Consider the following 27,995-nt stretch of genomic DNA (forward strand, 5'->3'; position numbering starts at 1 on the left):
TTTAAAAAACATACATTTGGGTCTTGTTTTTTTATCTATCCTGACAATCTGTCTTTCCATTTGTATATTTAGACCACTGACATTTAAAGTGATTGTTGATAATCGGTTAATGTCTACCGTGTTTGTTACTATTTTCTATTCATTGCCTTTGTTCTTTGTTCCTATTTTTGTCTTCTCTTTTTCCACCTTCTCTAGTGTTCATGGAGCATTTTATATGGGTTCACAGTCTCTCCTTTATTAGCAAATCAATTATACTCCTGTTTTCACTAATTTTTTTTACTGTTTGTCCTAGAGTTTGCAATATACACTTATAACTAATCCAATTCCACTTTCATATAACACTACACTACTTCACAGTAGTGTAAGTACTTTATAATAACAAAATAATCCTAATTCCTCCCTCCTTTCCCCTTCACCATTGCTGTCATTCATTTCACTTTTACATAAACTATGCTTACTGAATACATTGTTGCTATTATTATTTTGAACAAATTGCCATTGGATCAATTAAGTATAAGGAAAAAAGTTTTTATTTTACCTTCATTTACTCCTTCTCTATTGTTCTCCCTTTCTGTAGATCTGAGTTTAGTTTCTGATCTATACCATTTTTTTTCTCTCTGAACTTTTTTTTAAACATCTTTTGCACGTCTCCTGGTAACAAATTCCCTCAATTTTTGTCAAAAGTCTCTATTTCTCCTTCACTTTTGAATGATCATTTCACAGAACCAGAATTCTAGATTTTTTATCTCAACATATTAAATATTTCACTCCACTTTCGTCTTTGTTGAATGATTTCTGAGAAGAAATTGGATGTATTTCTTGTCTTTGCTCCCGACATCTTTCAAGAGGTTTTTCTTTGTCATTGGTTTTTCTGTAGTTTGAATATGTTATGCCTAGGTATAGTTTTTTGTGGGGTTTTTAGTTTTGTTTTGGCATGTATCCTGTTTGGCATTCTCTGAGCTTCCTGGATCTGTGATTTGGTACCTGACATCAATTTTAGAGAAATTCTCAATCATTGTTGCTTCAAACGTTGCCTCTGTTCCCTTTTTTCTTCTCCTTCTGGTATTCTTATATATGCACGATACATCTTTTGTAGTTGTCCTATAGTTCGAGGATCTGTTTCATGTATTTGGTTTTCTTTTTTCTCTTTACTTTTCAGTTTTGAAAATTTCTATTAACATATCCTCAAGCTCAGAGATTCTTTCTTCAGCCATATCCAATCTAATAAACCCATCAAAGGCATTTTTTGTTACAGTATTTTTGATCTCTATCCCTCGAGGTCAGGAGTTGAAGGCCATGACCAGCTCTCTGAGCAAGAGCAAGACCCCGTCTCTATTAAAAATAGAAAGAAATTATCTGGACAACTAAAAATATATATAGGAAAAATTAGCTGGGCATGGTGGCATATGCCTGTAGTTCCAGCTAGTCGGGAGGCTGAGGCAGGAGGATCACTTGAGCCCAGGAGTTGGAGGTTGCTGTGAGCTAGGCTGAGGCCACACCACTTTAGTCCAGGCAACAGAGCAAGTCTGTTTCAAAAACAAAAACAAAAAAAGCTCGTGTAAAAACTCCAGTAGGTTAGGCAGCAATAAAATAGTTCCCCTTGAGGGCTAGCCTTCTTACAAACAACAGAATGCTACGGCATATTTCAAAATGATTACTTTTCCACTACTCCCAGCAGGAAGCAATGGGGTTTTTTTTTCCCCCAATCTTCTCTGTGAGAACTCATGGAAATAAAACTGAAAAGTGTGAGAGTTCCCACCATGACTGGTTCCCCTAGAGTTTTTAACTCTCAAACTAATCCACAATGAGCCTCCTGCAATTAATCAATTACACTCCAGGTTTTCCTACTCTAGTAATTTTTCCTGTAGCAGTGGATTTCTACTCTCGTAAGAGGTGATTTTCTGTATCCATCTGTCTGTCTCTCTAGTTTGGGCAGCATTTTTCTCTGTGACCTCATTTCTCTTATGGATCTAAGAAGAGTTGTTAATGTCTCAGTTTGTTCAGTTTTTAACTTATCATTAGGATGGAGTGATGACTTCCAAACTTCTTACATGTCAAACCAAAAACAGGAAGTCCTTTTACAAAAATGCAAGTGTCAGCTGAGTGCAGTGGCTCATGGCTTTAACCCAAACACTTGAGGAGGCCAAGGCAGGAGAATTCCTTGAGGCCAGAAGCTTGAGACAATCCTAGGCAATATAGCAAGACCCCCTCTCTACAAAAAATTTAAAAATTAGCCAGGTGTGGTGGTGCACACCTGTGGCCCAGCTACTCAGGAGGCTGAGGCAGGAGGATTGCTTGAATCCCAAAGTTCAAGGTTACAGTGAGCTATAATTGAGCCACCATACTCCAGCCTGGGCAACAGACCAAGACCTTGTCTCTAAAAAAGAAAGAAAGAAAAGAAGAGAGAAGAGAGAGAGAGGAGAGAGGGGGGAGAGAGAGAGACAGAGAGGAAGGAAGGGAGGGAGGGAGGGAAGAAAGAAAAAGAAAAGAAAGAGAAAGAAAATGCAAGTATCTCTTTGTGGAAGGCAGACAATGTATCTGCAATGGGGGGAAAATTAACTCTAAACTACAAGCTCTTTTTTTCCCACTAGAAATTGCTTGCCATATTCCAAGAAGTACTGGCATATACAAAGACATAGAATCAAGAGAAATGATAGTCCTTTTAAGGAACCACAAATGTTCCATAAGGTTGGTGTGAACACTGTGGCAGAATAACAGGAAAAAAAGAACAAAGACATACACAGAGTGAAGTTATTTGGGTCCTGAATGGCCTAGCTATAGAGTTTGGATTTTATTTATCTCTTAGCTCTTGAATATTTTTAAATAAAAAACGACATTTCTCAATAACTTGCTCAAAGTCCATTATTTTTCTTTAAAAAAAAAAAAAGAAAGAAAGAAGAAAAAAAGAAAAAGAAAAAGAAAAAAAAAAACGACATTTGCTTATAGCCCACCTCTATCAAAAATTATTAGAGGCACATAGGAAATGGCATTGACTGATGTATATTTTTGAAAGCTGACTAATGGGGCATTAGTTTAAAAGTGCATTAGATCCAGCGGCGTGGCATCAAGGAAATCTGATGGGAGGCTCTTTCAGCAATCCTGTAAGAAACAAGGAGAGCCTGAACTAAGGCAGCAGCAGTGAGGAAACAGAGGGGCACGAGATGTGAGAACTATTTACGGCTTGGTGACAAACTGAAAGCAGGGACTGGGGGCGAGGGAGGAGTTGTGACTCCCACAATTCTGGCTGGGGCAAGTAGGTGGATAGTGTCACAACACACAGACAGAAGGAAGAGTCCCCTTACGGAGAAAATACAACAAGATGAGTTTTGGATGAGTTTGAGATGACTGTGAGATACTCTAATAAAGGCATCTAGCAGCAGTTGTACGCCCAAGCCTGGGGTTTAGGGGAGTCATCCTGATTGGAGAGAGTAATTTGCTAGTCGTCCTTCTATAAATAAGTTAAAAGCCATAGTGTGGATGGGAGGGAAGGAAGGGAAGGAAGAACTTTGGACAGAATCTTAAAGTGTGTAACCTCGAAAAGAGGGAGGTATGAAAAAGACTGAAAAGCAGACAGAGCAGAGTGCTGTGTCGGGTAGAGGCATTTTAACAAAATTCAGCGTCTATGACAGAGTTTACGAGTAAACCAGCAAAGCTCCATCCTCCCTCTCTACACTCTGGCCCGCCTAACACGTCTAGGTTCAGGAGACTTCTCACCTCCCTCATCCCGGCCCTGCAGAGCTCTCTCCCCAAACCCTACCGTCCCTAAATCCTACACACGCTTCAGGAACTGCTGGGGTGGAAACTTGGGAACTTCCCAACAAACAACCCCGTCCTCCGAGCTCCCTTTATCATGTTCTCACAGGCCAGCTTCCTCTCTGGACGGCGTCCCTTGCGGGGCTGCGTCTCCGTCACCCCGCGTCCCGCGCGCGCCGCGCGGAGAAAGGGCGGGCGCCTCCGCCTGAGGAGCACGCAGCCGCGCGGGCCTCTCTCGGCTTCTCGCACGCTTCCGGCGAAACTCCTCTTACCTCAACTTCCACACCTCAAATTTGTAAGCCTTACCTACGACGACTGGACTAAAATTACACGGGGAAACCGTTTCTGGACAAAAAAGGGAATTTCACAGCCAGTATGCCGGATTAGCACCAAACCCGGACCCCTCCGGCCGCGCCACCGGCAAACGGCGCGCCTCAGGCACAGCCATTCGGGTGGCAGCCCGCTAGCCACGCCCCCACGTCCCGACGCAGACGACGGACGCACGCCCCGCCCACACGCGGCGCGCACGCCCCGCCCTCGCCCCGTCCCAGCTCTGCCAGTCAGGCGCCCGCTGTGCGCTGCGCGGACTCGAACCCGCCGACATGGCGAACCAGGTAGCGCGGGTGCGCGTGGGCCCGGAGGTCGAGGGAGGGAGCGCGCCGGCAGAAACCCGGCGGGTGGCCCCGGGCCGCGCGGGGCTCCGCCCGGCACGGGACCCGCTACCCGAGCTGAGGCGGGCCTCCGGCGCGCGGAGCCGCAGAGGGCGAGAGAAGCCGGCTTGCTCCGGCGCCTTAGTCCGAGGCAGCTTTGTTCGCCACCTGAGGGACTGGCGGAGCTGGTCGGGGTGGGGAGGCCCGGACGGGGGCCGGGGCAGCCCGGGTCGGTGTCCCGGCGGGAATGGCCTAGGGGCGGCCACGCGCTGCTGCCCGCGCGGGATCAAGTCACTCGCTCAGGGTCACACTTCGCGCACTTGGCGGAGCTGCCGCCACCGCCCGGGCGACTAACTCGTGTGTCGTAGCTGCTGCCCGCGTTCCGTGACCGCCACTCCTCATGGAGCCTGCGACTAGTTGCCGTCCCCGAGACCCCTACGTCCTTTCCTGTGACTGTTTTGAGCACTTCGACCCCAACAGATTTATATCCCCGCGTAACACCTCTGCCAGCCGTCATCCCCATCTAACCAGAAACCCGAGGCTGAGGAGACTGGTTGTGCTTAACGGTCACACCAGAGGTGGGCAGTTAGGGACTCGGCTCAGGTCTGCTCCCGTGTCACGAGCTTCTGAAATACATATTAGACAACAAAGACAGAAGTACGCGAATAACTTGACAGTCAGTCCAAAGTTGCTGATTGTTTTAATGCTTTCCAAACTTTAGGCATTTTCTAAGAAGATATACGACCTTAAATGTTGGCGTTCCAAAGAAATGATAGATAATAGCAGGACAAGGTGGCAGGTCCCTGAAGTCCCAGCTACTCAGGCTGAGGGATCGCTTGGGCCTGGGAGCTGGCCGATGCAGTGAGCTATGGTTGCACAGCTTGTGCGACAGGCAGTCCCTGTCTCAACAAAAAAAAAAAAAAAGAAAGAAAGAAAGAAATGATAAACTGTAATCAGTCTTTCAGACTTAAATTGGCAGTTGTTTTTCCTTATTTGCATGTTATCTTTATGCAGAGAAAGTGAAAAAGTATAATTCGTATGATAGTTCAAATGTCGAAGTAGGGCCATTTTCTGGCAGATTTACAGTGGCTCGTTCTTTTGCTTCGAATTGTCAGTGCAAGGAAAGGGTTAAATTCCCTTCAAATATTTTTTAAAGGGGAAGGGCATCAAACTTTGAATCTGCTTTCAATCATTACATAACTTCATTGTTTGTATTCTGAATCCGACCTTTGAGATTTTGTTTTGAGATTTATGGTACATTAAGGTGAAAAAGGTTCTAGTGTAGTGTCTGAATTCTTCTGTCAGGTTTAATATCTACAATTAAATCTTAAAAGCCATAATTTCCAGACTCACCAATTTACATAGGCCACTCTCTCTATATAGTTCACTTCTGTTCTTCAACTCTTTGTTCTATTGCTACCAGTAACTACTTACTTTTGCAAAGCTACACTGTGTCAATGAATTCTGTGTTAGGGACTTCATATTCATTCCCATTCACTCCTCACAGTTAACCTATATGTAGGTGTTTTGTCACCATTTGTAACTATCTCTTCCTCCTCCTTTTAATCCTGATTAAAAGTGATAATTTACCAAAACCACCAATCAGTTACACTTTTTTCCCCACTTTCTGCATCTGTTTCATTTTGTGCCTGTCTCTAAGTTAACACTCTATGTAATTACTGACTTTCAAGTCTATCTCCTAAAAACCCAGTGGTTCGCAACCTTTATTCTCTCAACACGTTTCGTGAGCATTATGTAAAAAGGTCAGAACCTTCCTCATAACACTTCATTCCCTGGTAGTAGAGGAAGGTACTGACTATGATCTCTAGAGCACCTCTATGCTGCAGATATATGAGTCACATATGTAATTTAAATTTTTCAGTAGCCACATTAAAAGTAAAAGGAATGTGTCTGATTAATTTTAACAGTATACGTATTTGATCCAATATATTCAAAATACTATTTCAACATGTAAGCAATATTTTAAAAAATACAATTAATGACATATTTTTACTTTTTTGTACTAAGTCTTCAAAATCCAAGAGTGTTTTACACATATGGCATGTGTCTGGTCAGACTGGCCATTTTCTAAGTGATCAATAGCGAAATGTGGCAAGTGGCTCCTGTATTGAACAACCAAGATATAAGGGATGAATATAGTTAAGTTCCCTCATTCTGATACTTCTTATCCTCCTTCTCAACCTGCACTTTTAAAAACTGGTACTATTTAAACCAACCTGAGCAAGGATTTCATAGACCACATGTTACACAGATTCCTTGAGCCCCATGCCAGACCTACCAGATTCTTTTGGAACCCTGTGTTCTTAAGCTGCTCTTGCTAACACACTGTAGAAGATCATTAAATATTTGATGCATAAAACTTTTTAACCAAAAGAGTCTTTCATATGTGAATAGGTGGTCCTCTCAATTAAATCTTTTGTTAATGTATACTATTTACATGAAATCCGAAAAAAACTTTCCATATTACTTAGAGGTGTATGTTTCTTTGTAAATCTGTAATATACTTTCTGAGATTGGCATTCATCAGTATCTGAATTAACTATTAAGTATTTATTAGCGAAGGGGAATAAACAGATTACTCTCTTTTTTTCCCATCTCAGGTTATCAAGTGTAAGGCTGCAGTTGCCTGGGAGGCTGGAAAGCCTCTCTCCATAGAGGAGATAGAGGTGGCACCCCCAGAGGCTCATGAAGTTCGAATTAAGGTAATGACACATTTAAGGCACTGGAACAAAAAGACTTACAATTAGGTCTCTGGATAGCTGAGTAGATCTGAGGTCTGCAGAGGATAAATCCCAAGGCACACTGTCAAGGAGAAGGTATTGAAAGCCATCCGGCCTAAGATCACAACATCCTCCTCTTACCCCTCTCACCTTTGCAGCCTCCTCACCATCTTTTCAGGTTTGATCTGGGGGCTGGGCAGCCATATCCATGTTTACTGCAATTTATCTTCTGTAGTTTGAGTTTCAGGTGACTTTGTAGGATGCTCCTCTTTCTGCTGATCCCAAAACTTTAACTGTAGTAACAGGTTAGAAAAAAAAGAAATGGTCTTCAGTTCTGTTAGACTTCAAATAAAATTTGGGAAGAGGTTCCTGATTGACTAGAACAAGCAAGTGAAATCTCCTTGCTTAGAGAGCCTACCGTGTTTCCTCAAAAATAAGACAGGGTCTTATATTTATTTTTCCTCAAGAAGACACCCTAGGGCTTATTTTCAGGGGATGTGTCATTTTCCCCTCAAAGCTTCAGCTTGCAGCACACACAGGATGGTTGGGACCTGACAGGGGGAGCCAGCCTTGTTGGTGGAGCTGCCCGCACCTTTCCAGTCACCTCTGGGATAGTAGCTGTCATGATGGGGCAGATGAGAAGGGCTGCTCATCCGCCATGAAATGCATGGGCTGTGCAGATAAGATACGCTGTGTAGCCATGCCCATCAATAGGTCTTATTTTCCAGGCAGGGCTTATACTGCGCAAATGCTTAGAAATCCTGCTAGGGCTTATTTTATGGGTAGGTCTTATTTTCAGGGAAACACAGTAACAGTAGACTGACCCTGGGAAACGAGGCCCAGGTTCAGGGAATTCATTATTCCAGTGCATATAAACCTCCATTATAAAATGTAGTTACCCTAGGAGAGAGCCATATTACACAAGGCAGTCAACTGGCGGTACCTTTGAAGCTTTGACATTTATAAAACTTAATGTTTTTAGCATTCTGCGCTCTACTTGTTTTGATATAAAATTAATGCTTTATGGTAGTGACTATTAAAACTAATGTTCTAGGAAAATGTTACATTCTAGGAAGAGTCACAGCTCTTTTTTGCTGTGACTTTGAGTGAACATCCCCCATCCCACCTGTAAACACACACACACATACTGGTCATGTGAGCACTACCAGGTGAGCAGCCCAGGATCAAAGGACTTTCTAAGGTCCTTTACAACCCAGACCCAGGAATCTGAATTATTAAATCATAGTTTGTGTTTCTTCAAGGTCAGAAATTAAGCTGATTGTGACTTTGCCACTGAAGAAAGAAAATGTTTGTCCTGGATGTACTAAGATGAGCTATACGGGGCGCAGAGAGTTCAGCTGTCTTCCCTGAAAAGCTGCTGGCAGATAGCAAGGAGTGTTACATTCTAAGCAAGAATGTAGGCCCGAAGCAGAGATGCATGAACACAAACACTCCAGACTAGGGGTCCTCAAACTTTTTAAACAGGGGGCCAGTTCACTGTCCCTCAGACTGTTGGAGAGTGCGGCGCACATTCCACACATGTGCACTGCGGGCCCGGGACAGTCAGCTGCTAAGCGGGACAGGTAGGGGCGGCAACAGGCCGGATAAATGTCCTCGTCGGGCCGTAGTTTGAGGACACCTGCTCCAGACTTTGCCTTTCTGCCCTTTTGATAGTTTGGAAAGACATGATACTTGAAAGCCAGAAAGACAGGGATAAAGGGCTTATTTAAATAGAAATTGTGTGCAGTTCCTAAAAAACGGAGTGGGTTCTACTAAAAGCTCTGACTTTTGGCCCAGACTCAAGCAGACTGGCATATTTCAGAAATAGTCAATACCTTTTTAAAATCACAGTTCCCAGCAGTCCTGAGGGAAGCCAGCCATGAAATGGCTTCCACCTGTTTCGCACTCAGGCAATGTTCCTCTTCACACCTGAGGGCACAGTGTCCCTAATGCACTGAAAAGGAAAACAGAGATGCCATGTTTCATTGCATGTAAATACAGCATTTCTATTACATACTCCTAAAAATATGCTGCCAATTGTAATTGTTAAGATGGCATGGATTGCAAGCACAGGCTGATTTTAAAGAGGTTTAAATAAGAAAAAAATATATATCTTAGAATCAATGAAATATGGTATTAAAGTAAAATGCCTTTCCTTTGACCTTTACCTCACTCTGAATTGCAGTCATACACACTTACATGCTCATTGTTTTAATATCCTGGCAGATCATTGCCACTGCAGTGTGCCACACCGATGCCTATACGCTGAGTGGAGCTGATCCTGAGGGGTGTTTCCCAGTGATCTTGGGACATGAAGGTGCCGGAATTGTGGAAAGTGTTGGTGAAGGAGTTACTAAGGTGAAAGCAGGTAAGAGGAATAGTTAGAATGCCTATTTGATGATTTTTGCTTATTCCTGTAGGGAAATGATTTTTCTGATAAACTACACATTGTTTATTTATGAGCAAGTTATTACCTACCTAGATTGTGAAGATTGATTTTTTTTTCCTTGTCTGGGAAACAGAAGTATTTGAGTATTTTTTTCTCTCTGTTTTTGCAGACTATTGGTCATCTGAAACTATATGAATACATTTTCAAAGCCAATTTTAGCAAATTAAGCAAGACTTTTTAGAGATGCATCAGGGAGTCAGGATTTTGAAGCAGGTGACCTTGTTCTCTAGTTATGTTTTAAAAGTTTCATTTAGATAAAAATTTGAAACATACTTTCAACATGGTCAGAGTTCCAAGACTTGTAGTTCTCTTGAAGTTGCAAAGCCACATCGGTTGACAGGAATGAGAATTTGCAAGGGCTGGTGTGTTCATTTAGAAACAGACACTACCTATTCAGTGTGTCTTTGCATTTGTTTCCCAGGTGATACAGTCATCCCGCTGTATATCCCGCAGTGTGGAGAATGCAAATTCTGTCTGAATCCTAAAACGAACCTTTGCCAGAAGATAAGGTTAGTATCTCTCTATATTAGTTGTAAAACAAGAGATCATATTGACAGTGATAGTAAGTGATTGTGTGGCAGTTTATACAGTGCATTTTACATTAATTATTTCATTCCATCTTTATGGCAACCTCACTATCACTACTACTAGTATTCCCATTTTCATACATGAGAAAATTAAGACTCATAATTACAGGTTTGCCCAGTATTACTAGTTATTAACTTGTAAAACAGAATTTTCTGAACCCATTCTTTTTCTATGACACTGGGCTGGATTAGCCAAACTATGTACTAAGGAAAGACATGCTTGTCAGAGTAAATGAAATCCTTTTTACGACCCATTTTATTGTTCATTAAATCAGAGTAATAAACCTCACCTCATAAGGTTATCAGGAAGACTACAGGAGATGACCTAACCCCTAGATGCAAAAAAGGTCCTTATTTTTATTGTAGAATGGTCACACCACCAAAAGAATCACCTCTTAGAGGCAATTTAACCCTTTGCACTCGCTTGCTTTTTTCTCATTATCCACTCGACATTACCCACACTCGACATCTGAGTGCAAAGGGTTAAGATCTCCTTGTGTTTGTTTCCTTTTTTTATTTTCTTTTTTAAGGTACAACATGCATATGGTAAAGCACTTACAGGTGTCCACATCTTAGGTGTGCAGCCCAGTGAATGCTTATGTATATACACACCTGATGGTTGGAACCGTCACCAGGTCAACCCTGCCGGTACCCCACAAAGTCCCTCGTGTCCCTTCCACACCTGCCTCTCTCAGGGGCAGCACTACTCTGATTCCTTTCACTATAGACCTTTGTGTGAATAGAATCGAGCAGCATGTGCTCTTTTGTCGGAGTTCTTTCATCACAGTGTCTGTGAGGGCTATCCAGGTTGCATGTGCATCAGTAGCGCTCTTTTGTTGCTCTGTCTTAATTTCATTCCAAATACCACTGTTTGTCCATTCTCCTGTTGCAGGACATTTTGATTGTTCCCAGTTTGGGGCTCTTATGATGAATGCTGCTAGTTTGAGGTGGTTATGATTAATGCTACTCGGAACATTCATATACTTATCTTTAATGGAGATAAGCACTACTTTCTCTTGGGTACTTTGCAGGGATTGCAATTGCCAACTCATAGGAGTTGCGTCCACAGCTCTCCAGTGGGATTGTACCACTTTGCACTCCCCCCATCCTCGGAGATCCATTTGTTCTTGCAATTGTTTTCTAACGCCATTGACAAAACCAATTTATATTTTTGGAAAATGAAATTCCATTGATTTTATAATGTTAATCTAGTTACTTTTCATCATGCTAGAACCAAAAAATACCTAGAAATTTTGAAAGGGAATTTCAAACACAGTCTGAAAAAATTGAGGACACATCAAGTGTAATAATGGCAATGAGCTTTTTGTGATTATCTGTAACCGTTTGGAGGAAAAGTTCTTCCAAAGTGTAAAATGCATCCTGCATCACCTTTTATTCAAGAAATGCCTCTAGAACAGAGTGACTTCTCACATTCAGGAGGGCTAAATGAACTTAAATTGTGCTCAAAGATATAACAGTTGACCAGGTGCAGTGGCTCTCACCTGTAATCCCAGCTCTTTGAGAGGCTGAGGCCCAAGGATTGCTTGAGGTCAGGAGTTCGAGGCAAGCTGCACTGCAAGCTCGCCACTGCAGTCCAGCATGGGAGACAGAGGGAGACTCTGTCTCAAAGAAAGAAAGAATATAACTGTTGTTTTTGGTGGCACTTTGTGACCTGTTCTTTTTTTCTGGTCATATTTTTGTTTTTCTCTCAAAGGAAGTGTATTTTCTCTTGAATCTAGAAGCAGTCCATTTTCTCTTCATCTGTGTATATATGTGTGTGTGTGTGTGTATATATATATATGTGTAATATATCCATGTAGATATATTCCAAAGACTATAGCTAAAATATTATATTGAATTATAGTGTTTATTTTATGAAAAATAACAAATATCTACTAAACACTGTGTAGGACATAATGCTAATGCTTTCCGTAACATCTCATTTGATTGTTATAGCAATCTATAAGGAAGATACTATTGTTTCTTGCAATTTTCTAGTGAGAATATTAAGGCACAGAGGCTAAGTAACTTGCCCCAGATCACACAGGATTTGAACCCAAGAAAGACATTATGTCACCTATCTGTTTAGACTATCAAAAGTAATTTCTGTTACCATTTATTGTATTGGTCCCCTTTCTGCATTTTCTGGATTTTTTAAATTTTTCTATTGGTGCAACCAACTACACAAGAAAATAAAATGGATTTTAACTTGAATCCTTGAGGACTGTTACAGTTCTGAAAAATGCCTTCTGAAAGCTCTGAACTAGCCAGTTTGGCCACCTGTTTTCATCAGCTAATCTGGATAATTGCTTGTAATCTCTACTTTTATAGGTTCTGGTTTTGGCTTTATCCTTTATGAAGTTATATTTGCTCACAGAGTTTTATGATGGAATTTAAAATAATTTCATCTGATGCATAAGTTGTACCTCCTTAAAAGGGTTCAGTATTCTGACAGTAAGATCCAAAGGGATGTTGAATGTTGGAAAAGATGAATAAGATTATGAATCTCTTACAAGTTTCCTTCATGAGGCATTGGTGAAAGGTGTTAAATTACTGATGAATACGTTAGAAATTAGACTTGTGGTCTTAGCATACTTTTCTGAATACTTGTCATTATTTTAAAAACTGATTTCTTTTTCCTGTGGGTTTTTAGAAACCTGATTCCACCTTGCCTTTTAAACTTTGTTATATTCTTTAGAGTCACTCAAGGGAAAGGATTAATGCCAGATGGTACCAGCAGATTTACTTGCAAAGGAAAGACAATTTTACATTACATGGGAACCAGCACGTTTTCTGAATATACGGTTGTGGCTGATATCTCTGTTGCTAAGATAGATCCCTTAGCACCTCTGGATAAAGTCTGCCTCCTGGGCTGTGGCATTTCGACTGGTTATGGTGCCGCTGTGAACACCGCCAAGGTAAGAGCTTCTGCCTTCGAATTCCATTCAGCAGCGCTTTCCTGGCATAGTGAAATGGACCCATCTGTGTGAAACCATGTGATCCCCTTGACCCTGGTGGTTAAGTAAGCGCCTCATGGACTGTCTTTACCGTTAGGTGGAGCCTGGCTCTACTTGCGCTGTCTTCGGCCTGGGAGGAGTTGGACTGGCGGTGATCATGGGCTGTAAAGTGGCTGGTGCATCCCGAATCATTGGCGTGGACATCAATAAAGATAAATTTGCAAAGGCCAAAGAGTTCGGAGCGTCTGAATGTATTAACCCCCAGGACTTCAGTAAACCCATCCAGGAAGTGCTCGTGGAGATGACTGAGGGCGGCGTGGACTACTCCTTTGAGTGTATCGGTAACGTGAAGGTCATGGTGAGTATGCTGGGCTTCACTGCTTTTTTGTTTGTGGGACTGCTTTTTAAAAAGGGACAGTTTCTTTCAAATTAAAATTGTTTTGGCAAAGGAAAAGTCTCTTTTGATAAGAATTCTGATGGAAGAAGGGAAAAATAACTATTTGAACTAAAAATGAGAAACGATACAGGAACAGCTAGGGAAAGATGAAAAAAGATATTTCTTTGCCTTTTAGTGCATGCTAAAAATATTTCTCACTAAACTGAAAGTCAGAATAACACAGTTGTAAGATAGCATGGGCTTTTGGATGAGATTCGCTTCCACTTAATCAGTGACCTTGAGCAAACAACTTCTCTGTTCCTCAGTTTCCCCATCTGTAATATGCAGGCCCAGGTTGCACATCCCTAATCCCCAAGTCCAAAATGCTCCAGAATCTGAACTTTTATGAGCGCTAGCATGGCACTCAGAGGAAATGCTCATTGGAACATTTCGAATTTGGGATTTTCAGATTAGAATTGCTCAGCCAGTAAGGATAATGCAAATGTTCCAAGTTTGAAAAACTGAAACTTAAAACACTGCTGATCCCAAGCATTTCAGATAAGCGATGCTCAACCTGTAGCAACAATGCATACTTGATACAAGTAGACACTCAGTAAAAGTATTGCTATTACTTTTCTTGCCTGCTTTCTTTCATTAAAGTCTTTAGAATTTTGAGCTACAATTTACTTCTTCTTTTTTTTTTGAGACAGAGTGTCACTTTGTTGCCCAGACTAGAGTGAGTGCCATGGCATCAGCCTAGCTCACAGCAACTTCAAACTCCTGGGCTCAAGAAATCCTTCTGCCTCAGCCTCCTGAGTAGCTGGGACTACAGGCATGCACCACCATACCCGGCTAATTTTTTTCTATATATTTTTAGTTGTCCAATTAATTTCTTTCTATTTGTAGTAGAGACGGGGTTTCACTCTTGCTCAGGCTGGTTTCGAACTCCTGATCTTGAGTGATCCACCGGCCTCAGCCTCCCAGAGTGCTAAGATTACAGGTGTGAGCCACTGCGCCCAGCCTACGATTTACTTTTAAAAGTAGAAAGTAAATCACAGCTTTAAATTCTTTCAGTTTGAGTTTGAGTTAATATTTAGCAAGGTTAACTTTATACTTGTTAAAGGTTATCTTTAATACCTATTAAAATGTCATTGTTGGACAGAAATTAAACTTACCAAATTTAAGTTTGGTCCTTCTCTTCCTTTAAAAAAAAAAAAAAACTGCCACCACCCCCTCCCCCAATAGAAGTTTCTGGGTCAGCAGTGATTGTCAGCAGAACGCACTGATTTCTGAGATGTGGTCGTATTTCCGTGCTTGCAGAGAGCAGCGCTGGAGGCCTGCCACAAAGGCTGGGGCACCAGCGTGGTGGTCGGAGTAGCTGCTTCGGGTGAAGAAATATCCACCCGTCCGTTCCAGCTGGTTACGGGCCGTACGTGGAAAGGCACTGCCTTTGGAGGTAATGGATGGATGAGATGAGTACTTTTTCTCTTTTGTTATTTCCATTGGCAGATTTTGAATCCCTGCCTAATTTTTTTACATATTAACAAAATCTCCATGGGCTACCTTCTTGCTAGCTCAGGTTGTTTCATGCAAGGTTATTTCAATACAAGGGTTTCAGTTGTTATTTTTTTTTAAGGCAGGTAAAGTGAAGCAGTGGGAGTGGAGAAGGAACAAAGGAATCTGCAACTGGTTGTGATCAATTAGTTGTAAACACCACTGCACTTGCACCACTATTTACCCCTGGGGCTGGAGAGGTGCTCAAGTTTCTCCTAAAGCATGTGGTTACTTGTTATATGCTCTTTAAAAAAAAAAAAAAAAAAACAAAGTCTGTTAAAGAGGAAGTAGTTGGGGGTAGGGCAAGCAATAGCAGCAGCCATAGTATGTGTCATGTTGTGGACTTCAGTGGGTTGTCGCATTTTCACCTATTTTTATCAGAAAATGCAGTGATCACTAGATGCAACCACAACTTTGTCTGAATAGTACTGATTTGAGCAGTAACCAACACTGAATCTTATGGTGATAATATTAAATTAGGCAAAACCTTGTAACAAAATCAAAAAGCCTGTTCGTTTTCCCCTTGTAGTGATCCCAAAAGTGCTTGGTGGTTGGGGTTGCTGAGAAGCAGTTTCTATCTTTTTCATGGCTGCTCAGCTAGAGAAGAGAGAAGACATCAAAACATGTTTGTGTGTCCCAGCTATTGTTAATGAATGAAATCCAAAGTTTCTATAGGTTTTTTAAAACTGCATTTGTATCTCACCATCTTCTTAAGAAACAAAAATCACATAGCATGAGTATTGAATGTTGTATGTTTAAAAAGCTGTCTGTTATGATCCCTACCTGATATTACACCAGCTTTTTGATGGCCAGAAGAAGAGATTTGGAAAGTATGCTAAGATGAGGGGTTTGGCTAAAGATGTTCTTTACACTACAAAATCTGCTTTAGAAACTTGTCAGTCTGACTACTCCTCTGCAAAGCTCCAGCTGTATGCCACAGCAGACATGTGGAGCCGTGTGTGTTCCTCTGGGCCACGTCTCAGTATCCCCGGCTGTATCCGAAAGGGCATTTGGAGCTGGGGGTCTTGTTAGCAGCCCCTTAAAGGAAGCCTCACTCTAGCACAGGCTGGTGGGGAAATTATCTGTAGCATTAGGACGTTGCTAAAATATGACCCAAAGATGATAGCAGTCTCTCTCTAGAGAATAGGGGTGGCTTTCTTGTCTCAGTTACTAGAAAATTTAAGGAAGAAAGAAAAAATCCCCACAATTTTGGGGGAGAATATAATTGGTAGAGGACATAAGGAAAGATATTTGGAAAAGGCTCAATAGAGGTCTGAAATATGGTCCAAAGCATTCTTAAAAGGTGGGAAGTCTTTCTACAGATGATTTATTGCATCATCAGATACAGTTAGGAATTGAAGCATCTAATTTTATTTAAAAGTTTATCATTTATCTAAAGATTTCTACTTTTTTTTTTTTTAAATCCTTTAAAAATATTGTATCAATAGCCTTCTTAGTAACAAATATAAAACAGTTTAAGACACTTGGTGACTTTCTTAGGTCCTATGTCAGGGGGACGGATACACAGTGAGGTTTTACTACTGAAATTATCTATTTGGTAAAAACTCCAGGAAGAGTTCTGTCAAGAAAATGGTTGTTTGGGAAAGATTTCTACTTTTTCAAGCTCATAGTTTTCTATTCTGAGATGCTATCCCTATTTCATTTTGGAATTTCAAACCAAGGAAATACAGTCCTGTATTACATCAACTTCCTTCTTCTTTGAATATCATGATTACAGAAATCTTTGATGTTCTGGACCTCAATAAACTTGTTGCTAAGACTTCCAGACTTCGATCCTTGGTAGTTTAAGTTTCAATTCGCCAAAACCTTAATAAGATTTCAGTAAATCTTAATACAGAAAAAGAAAAATTCTTAATACAGAAAAAGAAAACTCAGAATTACTCACTTTCTTATTAACTACAGATATGTGTCAAATTCTTCCTCTGCATATGAATTTTGGAGTTTTTCCTTCCTCCTTAACTCATCAAAAAGTTCATTCTCTTAAATGTCTTTGTGTCACCCACTAAGTAATAAGCACACTGTAGAAATTCGTTGAATAAGTTGATGAATAGATGTGTGATTTCTTTTAGGATGGAAGAGTGTAGAAAGTGTTCCAAAGCTGGTGTCTGAATATATGTCTAAAAAGATAAAAGTTGATGAATTTGTGACTCACAATCTGTCTTTTGACAAAATTAACAAAGCCTTCGAACTGATGCGTTCTGGGAAGTGGTAAGCCTCTTCTTTAATTGTATATTACAGAAAGTAATAGTAATTCGGGGTTTTTATGGGGAGGGTTGGTTCAAAAATAACACAATTTTAGTGTCTTTTAAAAAAGGTATTACTTAAAACTTATGTTTATTGCTTCCTTCTCTTACAGCATTCGAACCGTTGTAAAGATTTAAGTTGAGAAGAGAAAAATAAGCCCATCCTGCCTTGTGGTGTGACAGGAGCAGCACCACAGGCAGGGAGGGAGCAGCTCTTCGAGTTCACAGCCTCTTAGACCCTCAGTCACCTCTCAGCGATAGTGTTGTGTAATTCGTCAATGTCTGATCAAGGTCAAGACTAATTTCAGTCACAAATCTGTTATCTGTACTCTGTACTCTTCCTTCACATAATAATTGCTAGCACATAAAAGACTATTTTATATAATAAAAGTGATTTCTGCATTTGTGTGGAGGCTGCCCTGTTTTATGCTGCATTCCTTGTCTCGGTTCATCTCCCCATTATCGTCATTCTGTAAGGGAAAGACGGAAGAATTGGGGTGTGGCGAGTGAGCCTTCCCTGATGCCAACCTCCGTGACATTCACTTAACGTTTAAGGGCCTCGGGCCTGTGGGTTAAAGAACACATTTCCTTCACCACAGCGGCAAAGTTCATCAGAACCCAAGTCTGCTTCTTTGAGGTTATCTTCTTGCGGGCAGGTACCACCATGCCTTGGTCATACCTGTGTCTCACACTCCCAGTATGCCATCTGCCCATGGGGCTCTGATTCGTCATCAAAGCAGCCTTCCCTACCTAAATAGCTGCACATGTGTTGGTGGTGGCCGTGTGCACTATTTCAAGTATAGTGCAGGGATTTACACACTGAATATCCCAAGTACCCAGCACCTACTTTTGTCATATCTTAACATTCTGCCACCTCCAGATCATATTCCCTTTCCTCCCTCTCCAGAGGTAACCACCACCCAGAATCTGATGTTCATTTCCATCCAGGTTGATACTTTCACAATGCGTATAAAGTCACCATAAGCCCTCTAGTCTTCAGTCTTGTTTTGCACATTTTTTTAAACCTTAACACTTTCTCATTCTTCAGGTTTCTATTTTCACTCGTTATTATGTTGTATGTCATGTATGCTGTCATTAATTTTAATACTGTGTAGTAGTATTCAGTTATGTGAGCTACCGTAATTTGTTCTCAGTTGATGGCATAAAGTTGTTTCCAGCGTCTCTGTGTTACCAAGAACACTGCAATGGATCATTCTGCGTTGTGCCCAGTGTGTTATTTGGGATGCACATCACAGAACAAGCACATTTTACCTTACTAGACATCCCCAAATTGTTCTTCAAAGTGGTTGTAAATTTTTGTGAATTATTAATAGATGGGTGTGAAATGACGCTTCATTGTGACTTTAATTGGCATTTTCCTCAATTACTAGTTAAATCTTTCGTTGTCATGGCCGTCGTGTTTCCTTCTTTCCTGAAAGAGCTGTTCATATCCTTTGTTCATCTTTGTGTCGGGTTATTTCTCCTTTTCTGAATAATTCTCAGGAGTTCTTTATTCTTGACACCAAGAATCCTTTGTTAGTTGTGTATGTTGTAAGAATCTCCTCTTAGTCTTTCTTGTGACTTTTCTTCATAGTATGTCGTTGAACAGAGTTTTTATTTTAATATAATCAAATCTGATCGATCAATCCTCAGGTTTTTTAATCCAGAGAAGTATAAAGAAGCAGCAAACAGAAATCCTACCATCCTGATAACCCACTAACATAGAAATAAATACATGAAAGCAACATACACAGGGGCAGAAAATAGACATTGTCAGGAAATTATATAAATAGCAAGAAAAGCTATACACCTTCCCCTAAAAAACAAGTGACCACTGTTAAATTTCTTAGGTATCGGCCGGGCGCTGTGGCTCACGCCTGTAATCCTAGCTCTTGGGAGGCCGAGGCGGGCGGATTGCTCAAGGTCAGGAGTTCAAAACCAGCCTGAGCAAGAGTGAGACCCCGTCTCTACTATAAATAGAAAGAAATTAATTGGCCAACTGATATGTATATAAAAAAAAAAATTAGCCGGGCATGGTGGCGCATGCCTGTAGTCCCAGCTACCTGGGAGGCTGAGGCAGAAGGATCACTCGAGCCCAGGAGTTTGAGGTTGCTGTGAGCTAGGCTGACGCCACGGCACTCACTCTAGCCTGGGCAACAAAGTGAGACTCTGTCTCAAAAAAAAAAAAAAAAAATTTCTTAGGTATCTTCCTGAAAGTTTCTATGCATTCAATAGCATTTATACATAGCCTTTAAAGTAACACAAAAGGAATATTTTTATTCATTTCTTATTTTTTTGAGACAGAATCTCACTCCATTGCCTCAGCTAGAGTGCCAGCCCAGCTCACAGCAACTTCAAACTCCTGGGCTCAAGCAATCCTTCCTCAGCCTCCCAAGTAGCTGGGACTACAAGCATGTGCCACCATGCCCGGCTAATTTTTTCTATATATTTTTAGTTTGCCAATTAATTTCTTTCTGTTTTTAGTAGAGACAGGGTCTGGCTCTTGCTCAGGCTGGTTTCGAACTCCTGACCTTGAGTGATCCATCCTCCAGCCTTGGCCTCCCAAGAGTGCTAGGATTACAGGCGTGAGCCACTGCACCCGGAAAAGGAATGTTTTTAACACTATTCTGTGCCCTTTGGTTTTCTCCACATGACTGTTTTTGTGAGAGCACATCAAAGTTCTATGCACATAAATATCTTTTGGTTGGACTGAAGCTATGTGCTTTTTAAAAAATACCTTTTATATGGCTTACATGATTTCAAAGGTTGTGTTTGTGAGAAAGCATTGCATAGCTGTTTCAAAAGTGGAAAAGGGTCATGGTCAGCACCTCCCCTTTTTGAAACTTTGATGCACTTGGAAGTGCCAGGTGGTGGAATCCAGCTCCTCTCCCATTTATCTAGAGGGCTGGAGGGCCTACATGGCCCCAAGTACTGTCCCTGGTGAACTTCCTAGCTTGTTCTAGGAAGGCGGTATTAAAACTAGCTTCTACCTCCGCTGCAGGAAATCTGGTTTGGTTTTAGCCCTGCTTCTAGGACCAGAAGTATACTGCCTTGGCAATCTTTGTAACAAAGTAGGCATGGAGAGTAATGATGAAGGAGAGCTAATAACCCTTAAAGGTTTTTTCCCCTTTATTTTTCTTCTCATACATGAGATATACATGAATACGATTGGCAAATATTTCTATGTTCACCAATATGAAAAAGTAGAGCAGTGTTAAGATATTAATATTACTCCGATTCTTGTAGCTGGCCAATTAATGAATTTACTTTTCATGTCTATCACAGGTTAGTACATATTCTTGAGCCAGCCAATTAAGCTGAACAAGTATTAGCATCTCCTAGCTGAAAGCACAACTGTCTGTCTCAAAGATCCAGTATAAAGAATCAAGTTTACAAGGTCCTTACTATAAGGATTCCTAGGTTACAGGACTTGACTACAGTTGTCAACTTTTTACTTTTACAATCCTTTTAATACATCCTGTTGGATGGAATGTAGGATGTTATACATGTTGCTGAACCACATAGTTTCTGGCACAAGGTAACTGTAGATAAAGCACAGGGCTAACAACTATTCCCTACATGCATGTCAGTAAATCTATAGTGGTTGTCCAAAATTAGGATTCTACCAGAGTGGAAGGATTGTTAATAAATTTTTTAATTGATATGTAATAGTTGTACATATTTATGGGGTATGTGTAATATTTTGACACATGCATACAATGTGTAATGATCCAATCAGTAATTGGGATACACATCCCCTCAAACGATACTTATTTTTGTTGGAAACATTCCAAAGCTGCTCTTCAAGCTATTTTATTCAGATAATGAAACCAAAGGAAAAAAAAAAAAACAAGCTATTTTAACATATAGAATACATTATTTTTTGTTGTTGGGACATTTTTGAAAAGTATCTTTAAACTACTTTCTTCGTAAAAAGGTAAATAATTCCAACATAAATGGTTATGAACTCCCACTGTATATTTCATGAAAGCTAGTGGAATAATTTTTTAATTCAAGGATCTAAAAGTCTGCAGCATTAGGAACTTTAATCACCTGTATTATTTTTAATTGGAAAATTTTCACATGCCTCACACTCTTTAAATTTTCCTGCATTTCCGTTTGCAGCATGTTGTGTGATTCTGCTTCCTATTTTACCTACCTAGTGATAGTCGCTGGAGAAAGACAGCCCATGTACAGGCATGTCTACATGCACCAAGTTCTTTATTAAGTGTGCAAGAAACTAACACATAAAGTAGAATCTATGGGATAATGTGGTCATTTGGGATGGAGGCGAGGGAAAAAAACACTGCATTTTGTCCAAAATGGAGCCAGCAACCATGTGTGCAATTTACATCAAAAATGGCTCCAAAAAATATACATAGTGCTACTTCCATTTATCCCATATCTGAATGCAAAAGTATACTTAGCTGGTAATTCTCAAAATGTTTTGTTGACTTGGGTAAAAAGAAATCCATTTTATGTGCACAGAATGCTTCAGGACTTCTGCTTGGCTACCAATCTGCCAAGTAGGCTGATGGCCAATGTCCTGTAGTAACTGGCAGTTCTTTGGACCTTGACACACTTCGCTGATCTAGGAAAAAGACCAACTTTGAATTCAGCCAATATTTTTTTCAATTAACATACAAGATGAAATTCTTTGTCAGCAAATACCTTTTAGAGAAAGTATAACACAAACACATTTGGAAAACATTCTATTAAGTACTGTATATTTAAACAGCTGTGTAGATAATAAACACATTGAACTACACCAAGAAAATTATGTATTTAAAGAAACAACTACTAAGTGAACAGAGACAGACAAAGTCCTCCATTATACAAGATTTCTTCTCATGGAAATTTATGGGAGCCAAGCAGTGGAATGGGCTTGTAAGTAAACTGATTTTTATCAAATTGGACATTATTGCAGAATTCATTGTGTATAAGGGAAATATGCACGTGCTCTTTTCAAGGAGTAATAATCCACCACAGATATTACCGTTTAAACCTGTGCTCGTGTCTGCCAAAAATACCAAGATGTGTTAAACACAATAAAATAGCAGAAATGTGCTTTAAAATATGTTCATCTGTTTCACTAATCTAATTTCAAAACTAAAAATTCTCATCCTTAGCATTGTTTCCTTAGAATCACTCAGGGCTCAAATTCACTGACTGAACTTTTTAAAATTCTACCCTGAGTTGCCTAGTGACCTCTAACCCAACTACTGAAATAAAGCAGATTTGCACTGTAGTCACATTATATATAGAATAAAACAGTTGCTAACTTTTGTTATCACTGTGCGAATAGAAGTGGGGGGCTTTGCTCTCCTAGCTTGGAAGCAGTGAAGTTGTCAAAATCAGAGCGCTGATGTCCTGATGGTTGGTCCTGGGCTCTTCTCAAGACACTGTGGTGCAAATGTGCTTACAAGTTTTGGGACGTAAGTAATCTTGGCATTTTGTTGTTGGACGTGGGATAAGGAGGCTGGTATAACAGTAATAGGGCTGAGAATCTTGCTGCCCATATGGGAGTAATTACTAAAAGCGTTACAATAGTAAAAGGGCTGGATTTCATAGGAATTCCTATAGAAAAAAAAAACAATCAAAATGCTCTCAACTACTAACAAGAACATTATTGGTAAGTGGGACTCTTGACAGGAAGCCTATCTTGAGTGCTCCACATGTTGACTTTTTGGCACATTTTAGGAAAATAACACACCAGTATTTACACATTTTAAAAAATAACCACAGAATTATCATGTACAGACAGTTCTGCTGTTGCTCGCCCAGGCCTCAAAATGAAAAGGAGCAAATAACATGTAGCCAAAGCCACCTTATTCCTGCTTTCTCTTGCAAAACATCCAAATGCAAACCATTTTTATCTTTTTTATACTTAGCACCAACAGGAAGAAGAGGTAAGGAAGAGAGAAGGCTGCCACGAAGCTTTAGGAGTAGCTGCCAAAGGCTGCTTCCCCTCAAGAGTTCAAACACCATGGGGACCAGAGAATTCCATGAACAGAGCCTGTGTGACTCAGCTCATCTTTCCTTTGGGGTCCTTTTCTTTAATGGAACAAAACACAATAACTTTTCAAGTTTTAGCCTAATACAGCCTACATTATGAAATAATTTTTCCTAGAATGTTAATGTCTAAGATGTTATTTTCTAGTAGAAAGGAACTGGAAAATGGGTCATACATCCACATTACAAATGGTATAATTTATAGCCAAACACCTTGGTTGAAGTTAAACACCACCAAATGTAGACAATTTTATCACACTATCTCAAACAGCTCTAATATTTCTAACTTCCAGACCACTAAAAGATCCTCCTACTATATTTTTTGCCCCCAAGATTCACACATTGTTAAGAAGTAAATTATGGTTTAGGACGTTCAGAATAAGATCAAAATTACTTCAAATGACATGTTCCAAGAATAAAAATCACAAAGAAATTTTGTACTTATTGTTGGTATTGATTTTGGTGTATAATTTTGAAATAACTTTACATGTCTTATAGGAACAAGCAAATGAATAAATATTAATCTTCTTTGGAAGCACATTCTCACCGAGGCAGAAGGAAGATACAAATATGGAACAGGGAAGGATGAGGAAGATCGGTGTTACATTTGAATTGCAAGTATCAGAATGAACTCATGATCTATTAAAAACGCATTTGTCTGTTCCCTAAATGGGCCCAGAAGCAGTGACACCCAGTAGAATCCAGATCTTTACTTCCAAATACCACTGCCCGTGAAATTGCAGGGTTCCCAGGGCTCTTAGAAAAACAGGCAATTCCCAGTCTGGGGCAGGAAAAATACATAAGCCTAGAACATCTTGCTATGGCAAAAAGCAAGGAAGTACTCAAGACTGATGGTCCACAATGACCCATAAACAAGCTTACAGGTGCTCCTCCTGGCTAAATTTGGAACAATTACATAATTAGGATTCTAAAAAATAATCCATGAGCCCAGATTGATACTTAAAAAAAGTGAGTAGAGGGAGGGAAGAAGTACTTCTTATAGAAGAATGTCAGCTAATAAATGTAGATGGAATGCTAGACTTAGCAAACTTACAGCCACCAATGTAATAAAAGAATGGATTTAGGCAAGGGTTATCAATGAATGATAAAACCATTGAGGGAATAGGATATCCAGTTAGTCTCCAAGTAACTTCTAAAAAAAAAAGATTTTTTTTTTTACAGTGAGAAGTCCTGACACCAAGTGATCAAACTTAGCATTAGCAGGTGACAACAACAGTATGTGATACAACAAATGGGAAGCACAAAATGCTGTCGACGTGGTCTTCTGCCAAAGTGTTTATTCTGCACCGCATGAGAAGCAATCAGATTTTCACGAACTAACTGGCCTGATTTTTCAAGTGACCATTTCATAAAACATTAAAAAATTGGAAGGACTGTTCTAAAGACTAGGGGTACATGACAGTCAAATGTCATAGTTTTGGATAGCAGATTTATAACAAAGAAGAAAAAAAAAAAAAGCTTTAAAGACTATTTTGGGGGAAGTTGAAAAATTCTGAATGTGTACTATACATTAAATAGTTCTGTATGAATATTACATTTCAAATTGCATTATGATCATGTAGGAGCATATATCCTTATGTTTTAAGAGATACACGCTGAAGAGTAATGGGTGTTGCTGCTGCTTTGAAAAGTGCTTAAAGCAAAGGTGGCAAAATCACTTGTTAAATACAGTTAAAAGATATATGATCATTTCATTACACTACCATTTTCCACATTTCTATAAATTTGAACATTTCCAAAATAAAAAATTGGAAGTAAAAAAAATAAAATTGAATTAAAAACAAGGAAATAGCTTACATATATCATGAGGGTGCATTTGGAGGCTTGAGCAAAGAGAGCATCCTACTCTCAACTATGACCAAAGCCAAAGAAAAACCAGAAGTGGGTAGAGGGCAAACTGAGGAATCATGTGAAGATGGCAAAGAAATTCCTAAACCTCCTCTTGCCTATTTATTCAGACATGTAAGTGGCAAGTGGTAGAACGGTATTGGTGAACGGGGTCTAATCCCATTAATCCATTTTATCAGCAAAACACATCAAATCAAGATAAAATGCAAATGTTTCTCTTCTTCTAGATTGTAATTCCAAAGGTGTTGGAGGACAGGCAGGGAAAAGGAACGTTATTTTAAAAGTTAATAGGCTAGGCCGGGCGCTGTGGCTCACGCCTGTAATCCTAGCTCTTGGGAGGCCGAGGCGGGCGGATTGCTCAAAGGTCAGGAGTTCAAAACCAGCCTGAGCAAGAGCGAGACCCCGTCTCTACTATAAATAGAAAGAAATTAATTGGCCAACTGATATATATATTAAAAAAAAAAAAAAAAGTTAATAGGCTGGTGGCTCATGCCTGTAATCCCAGCACTTTGGGAGGCCGAGGTGGGGGTCGCTTGAACAGAGGAGTCTGAGGCCGCAGTGAGCTATGATGATGCCACTGCACTCTAGCCCAGGAGACACAGCCAAGACCCTTCTCCAAAAAAACAAACAAAAAAAACCCCACTGACTTATTTTGTAAAAAATTGACAGAATGATGAAATTAGGTGTTCTCTCAGCCAAAAAGTGGAATATCTGTAATTAGATATATGCAATTAGACTAGAGCCCCTATTGTTTTAAAATCTCCCAAACTGAAAAAAGCAGTATCAGCATGTTTTATCTTTGAACCAAACACTATCTCACCAAGGTTTTATTCCCTTGAGTTTATTTTCTAATGACAGACATTGAATAAACCCAGTGTTAATTCTACTATCAGTACATAAAATGCTCCCCCAAATATTCAGCATTCTGTCTTCAAAGCTCTCAACAATCTGGCTGCACCTCCAACGCTGCTGGCCGACTCTGGACTTGAGCACAGCACTGCAATTACCAGACAGGCTTTAAACCTGCAAAAGTATTTCTACTCAAAGGGTCATGAGTTGATTTTCAGTTATGAAATCGGCCTCCCCATTCCCACCTCTCCCCTCTAAAATCCCAAGGAAATGCAGCAAAGTTAATGACTACAGGGTAGGATAATCAAACTTTTTAATCTCCCTTTACACATTATATTAACATTCATATTGCAAGGCATTCCATTCACAAATATTACAGTTTGATAAAAACTTCACACACATACCCCCAAGTCTATACCGGATTCAGTCACTTCGCTAAATCATTAAAATAATAAAAGTAATGAAAACATTATTATAATTATTTTAAAGCAATAAGGTCTGAGGCACTCTGGGAAAGATGTTTTCTTACAAGTATAATGTCAGTGGTATCAAATTATATTACAAGAGAGTCATCGGATTTGGGTAATCAAGTACACTCTAATGACAATGACTTTAGGATCGGTTTTTATCGGATACACTCGGATTTGGACAACGGCTGAAAGGAACGGACACTGGGCAGCTGAGGTCAATTCTAACGAGGTTCCCCCTACGTAAAGGCAAGGTGTGTTCAGCACACACAGCCAGCCACGTCCCTGCTGCAAGTTACAGTACAAAGAAGGTCCTCTCTCATCACTCCCAGGTTTGCTACGGGTTAGAATCCTGGGCCCACTTGACACACTGTAGAGCCCTTTCCCCACCATCCTCGGCAGTGCTCCACCCTTCCCCGGGTGTCTCCAAGGCCCGGCCTTGAGACAAGATAGAGAAGGGAACAGAAGGGACTTTTCCCTCCCACTTCTGTCCAAGCACGGGTCTGAAACAGAGTGTATTATCAAGTTCTCACGCCCTGCAACAGCCGGCCACCGCTTGGCGCATGGTCATTTTTTGCCAAAAACTAGACTTTTAAGAGCCTGATATCCTCCTTCCAAAGTGAATTTTATCACATTCATTCACGGACACACACAGAGTGCACACTGGAGAAAAATCTCACTGAGTGCTTCCCGACACACCGCCGCGCGTGTGAGCCACCAGCACGGGCAGGGGCGAGTCCCAACCGGGACTCAGGTCACTGCAAACTAAGGGCCCGTCTGCGAGGGCAGCGCGCGGTCAGGGCAGAGCCAAGCAACCCCAGGGCGCGGCTGGCAACTGCGTACATGGGATTTAAAATGTACACGTGTATATATCTCCATATATATAATTTTAAAAATCTGGTGCAACACATATTGCTGAAGTTTCAAGGATTCTCCTCTCCAGCGTTCACCTGAAAAGCAGCTGGCTCCTGGCGGCCGGCGTGTGGCAGTGACAAAAGCAACTAGAAGCAGGTTTGGGTCAAAGTGCTGAGAGGGCCAAGAGGAGAGGTGCACAGAGACGGGCGGGGCAGCAGTGAAAGGAGCTGAGCGGCGTCTCCGTCCGCTTCCCGGCTCTTCAGACCCAGGCCCAGGCCTCGAGACACGCGGCCAATGCTGCGGGCCTTCCTTACCTACGGTCAGAACAAAACAAGTGATAAAAAAGGTTCCTCCGCCTGTCTGTGCCATCGATAAAATGCACGGCACAGCGAGAAGGTGCCACTGAGACGTGCCACCGCGGGAGGAATTAAAACTGGGACATGAAGTGCGGCCGCGGGGTGTCGAGCCGCTGGGTGAGGATCTCGCAGCCGGCGTCCGTGACCAGCAGGGTGTGCTCGAACTGCGCCGACCGCTTCCCGTCCCGCGTCACTGCCGTCCAGCCGTCCGGCCAGGTCTCGTCCTGCCAGCCACCTTAGCAAACAGAGACAACGC

General features: G+C 40.8%; 2 protein-coding genes and 2 long non-coding RNA genes across 5 annotated transcripts in view; 2 read left to right on the forward strand and 2 right to left on the reverse strand.

Annotated features, from left to right (window-relative positions):
* Positions 1 to 512: 512 nt before the first annotated feature.
* Positions 513 to 4,240, reverse strand: LOC142865532 (uncharacterized). Its single transcript, XR_012915738.1, has 2 exons — positions 4,026 to 4,240; positions 513 to 1,526 (listed from the first exon to the last, which is right to left on the reverse strand). It is a non-coding gene; the product is annotated as an uncharacterized LOC142865532 (long non-coding RNA).
* A 19-nt stretch (positions 4,241 to 4,259) lies between these two features.
* Positions 4,260 to 17,733, forward strand: ADH5 (alcohol dehydrogenase 5 (class III), chi polypeptide). Of its 2 annotated transcripts, none has more exons than XM_012738417.2 (9): positions 4,260 to 4,367; positions 7,025 to 7,126; positions 9,371 to 9,512; positions 10,015 to 10,102; positions 12,879 to 13,098; positions 13,235 to 13,495; positions 14,834 to 14,969; positions 17,158 to 17,296; positions 17,445 to 17,733. In XM_012738417.2, exons 1-9 carry the CDS (start codon positions 4,356 to 4,358, stop codon positions 17,467 to 17,469), a joined length of 1,125 nt encoding a protein of 374 aa, XP_012593871.2. In that variant the 5' UTR covers positions 4,260 to 4,355; the 3' UTR covers positions 17,470 to 17,733. The 2 variants fall into 2 exon arrangements, with proteins under 2 accessions (XP_012593871.2, XP_012593870.2); XM_012738416.2 differs by having other exon boundaries at positions 4,263 to 4,376.
* A 3,656-nt stretch (positions 17,734 to 21,389) lies between these two features.
* On the forward strand, positions 21,390 to 24,889 carry LOC142865537 (uncharacterized). Its single transcript, XR_012915742.1, has 2 exons — positions 21,390 to 22,766; positions 23,842 to 24,889. It is a non-coding gene; the product is annotated as an uncharacterized LOC142865537 (long non-coding RNA).
* A 789-nt stretch (positions 24,890 to 25,678) lies between these two features.
* The window catches only part of METAP1 (methionyl aminopeptidase 1), a 52,883-nt gene continuing 50,566 nt past the window's right edge, over positions 25,679 to 27,995 (reverse strand). The window contains exon 11 of the mRNA XM_012738421.3: positions 25,679 to 27,974. Coding sequence (XP_012593875.1) covers positions 27,811 to 27,974 — 164 coding nt within the window. The 3' untranslated portion in view covers positions 25,679 to 27,810. The remainder of the gene's footprint in view (positions 27,975 to 27,995) is intronic.

This window comes from Microcebus murinus, chromosome 29 (genome assembly GCF_040939455.1).
Source record: "Microcebus murinus isolate Inina chromosome 29, M.murinus_Inina_mat1.0, whole genome shotgun sequence".
Taxonomy (NCBI): domain Eukaryota; kingdom Metazoa; phylum Chordata; class Mammalia; order Primates; family Cheirogaleidae; genus Microcebus; species Microcebus murinus.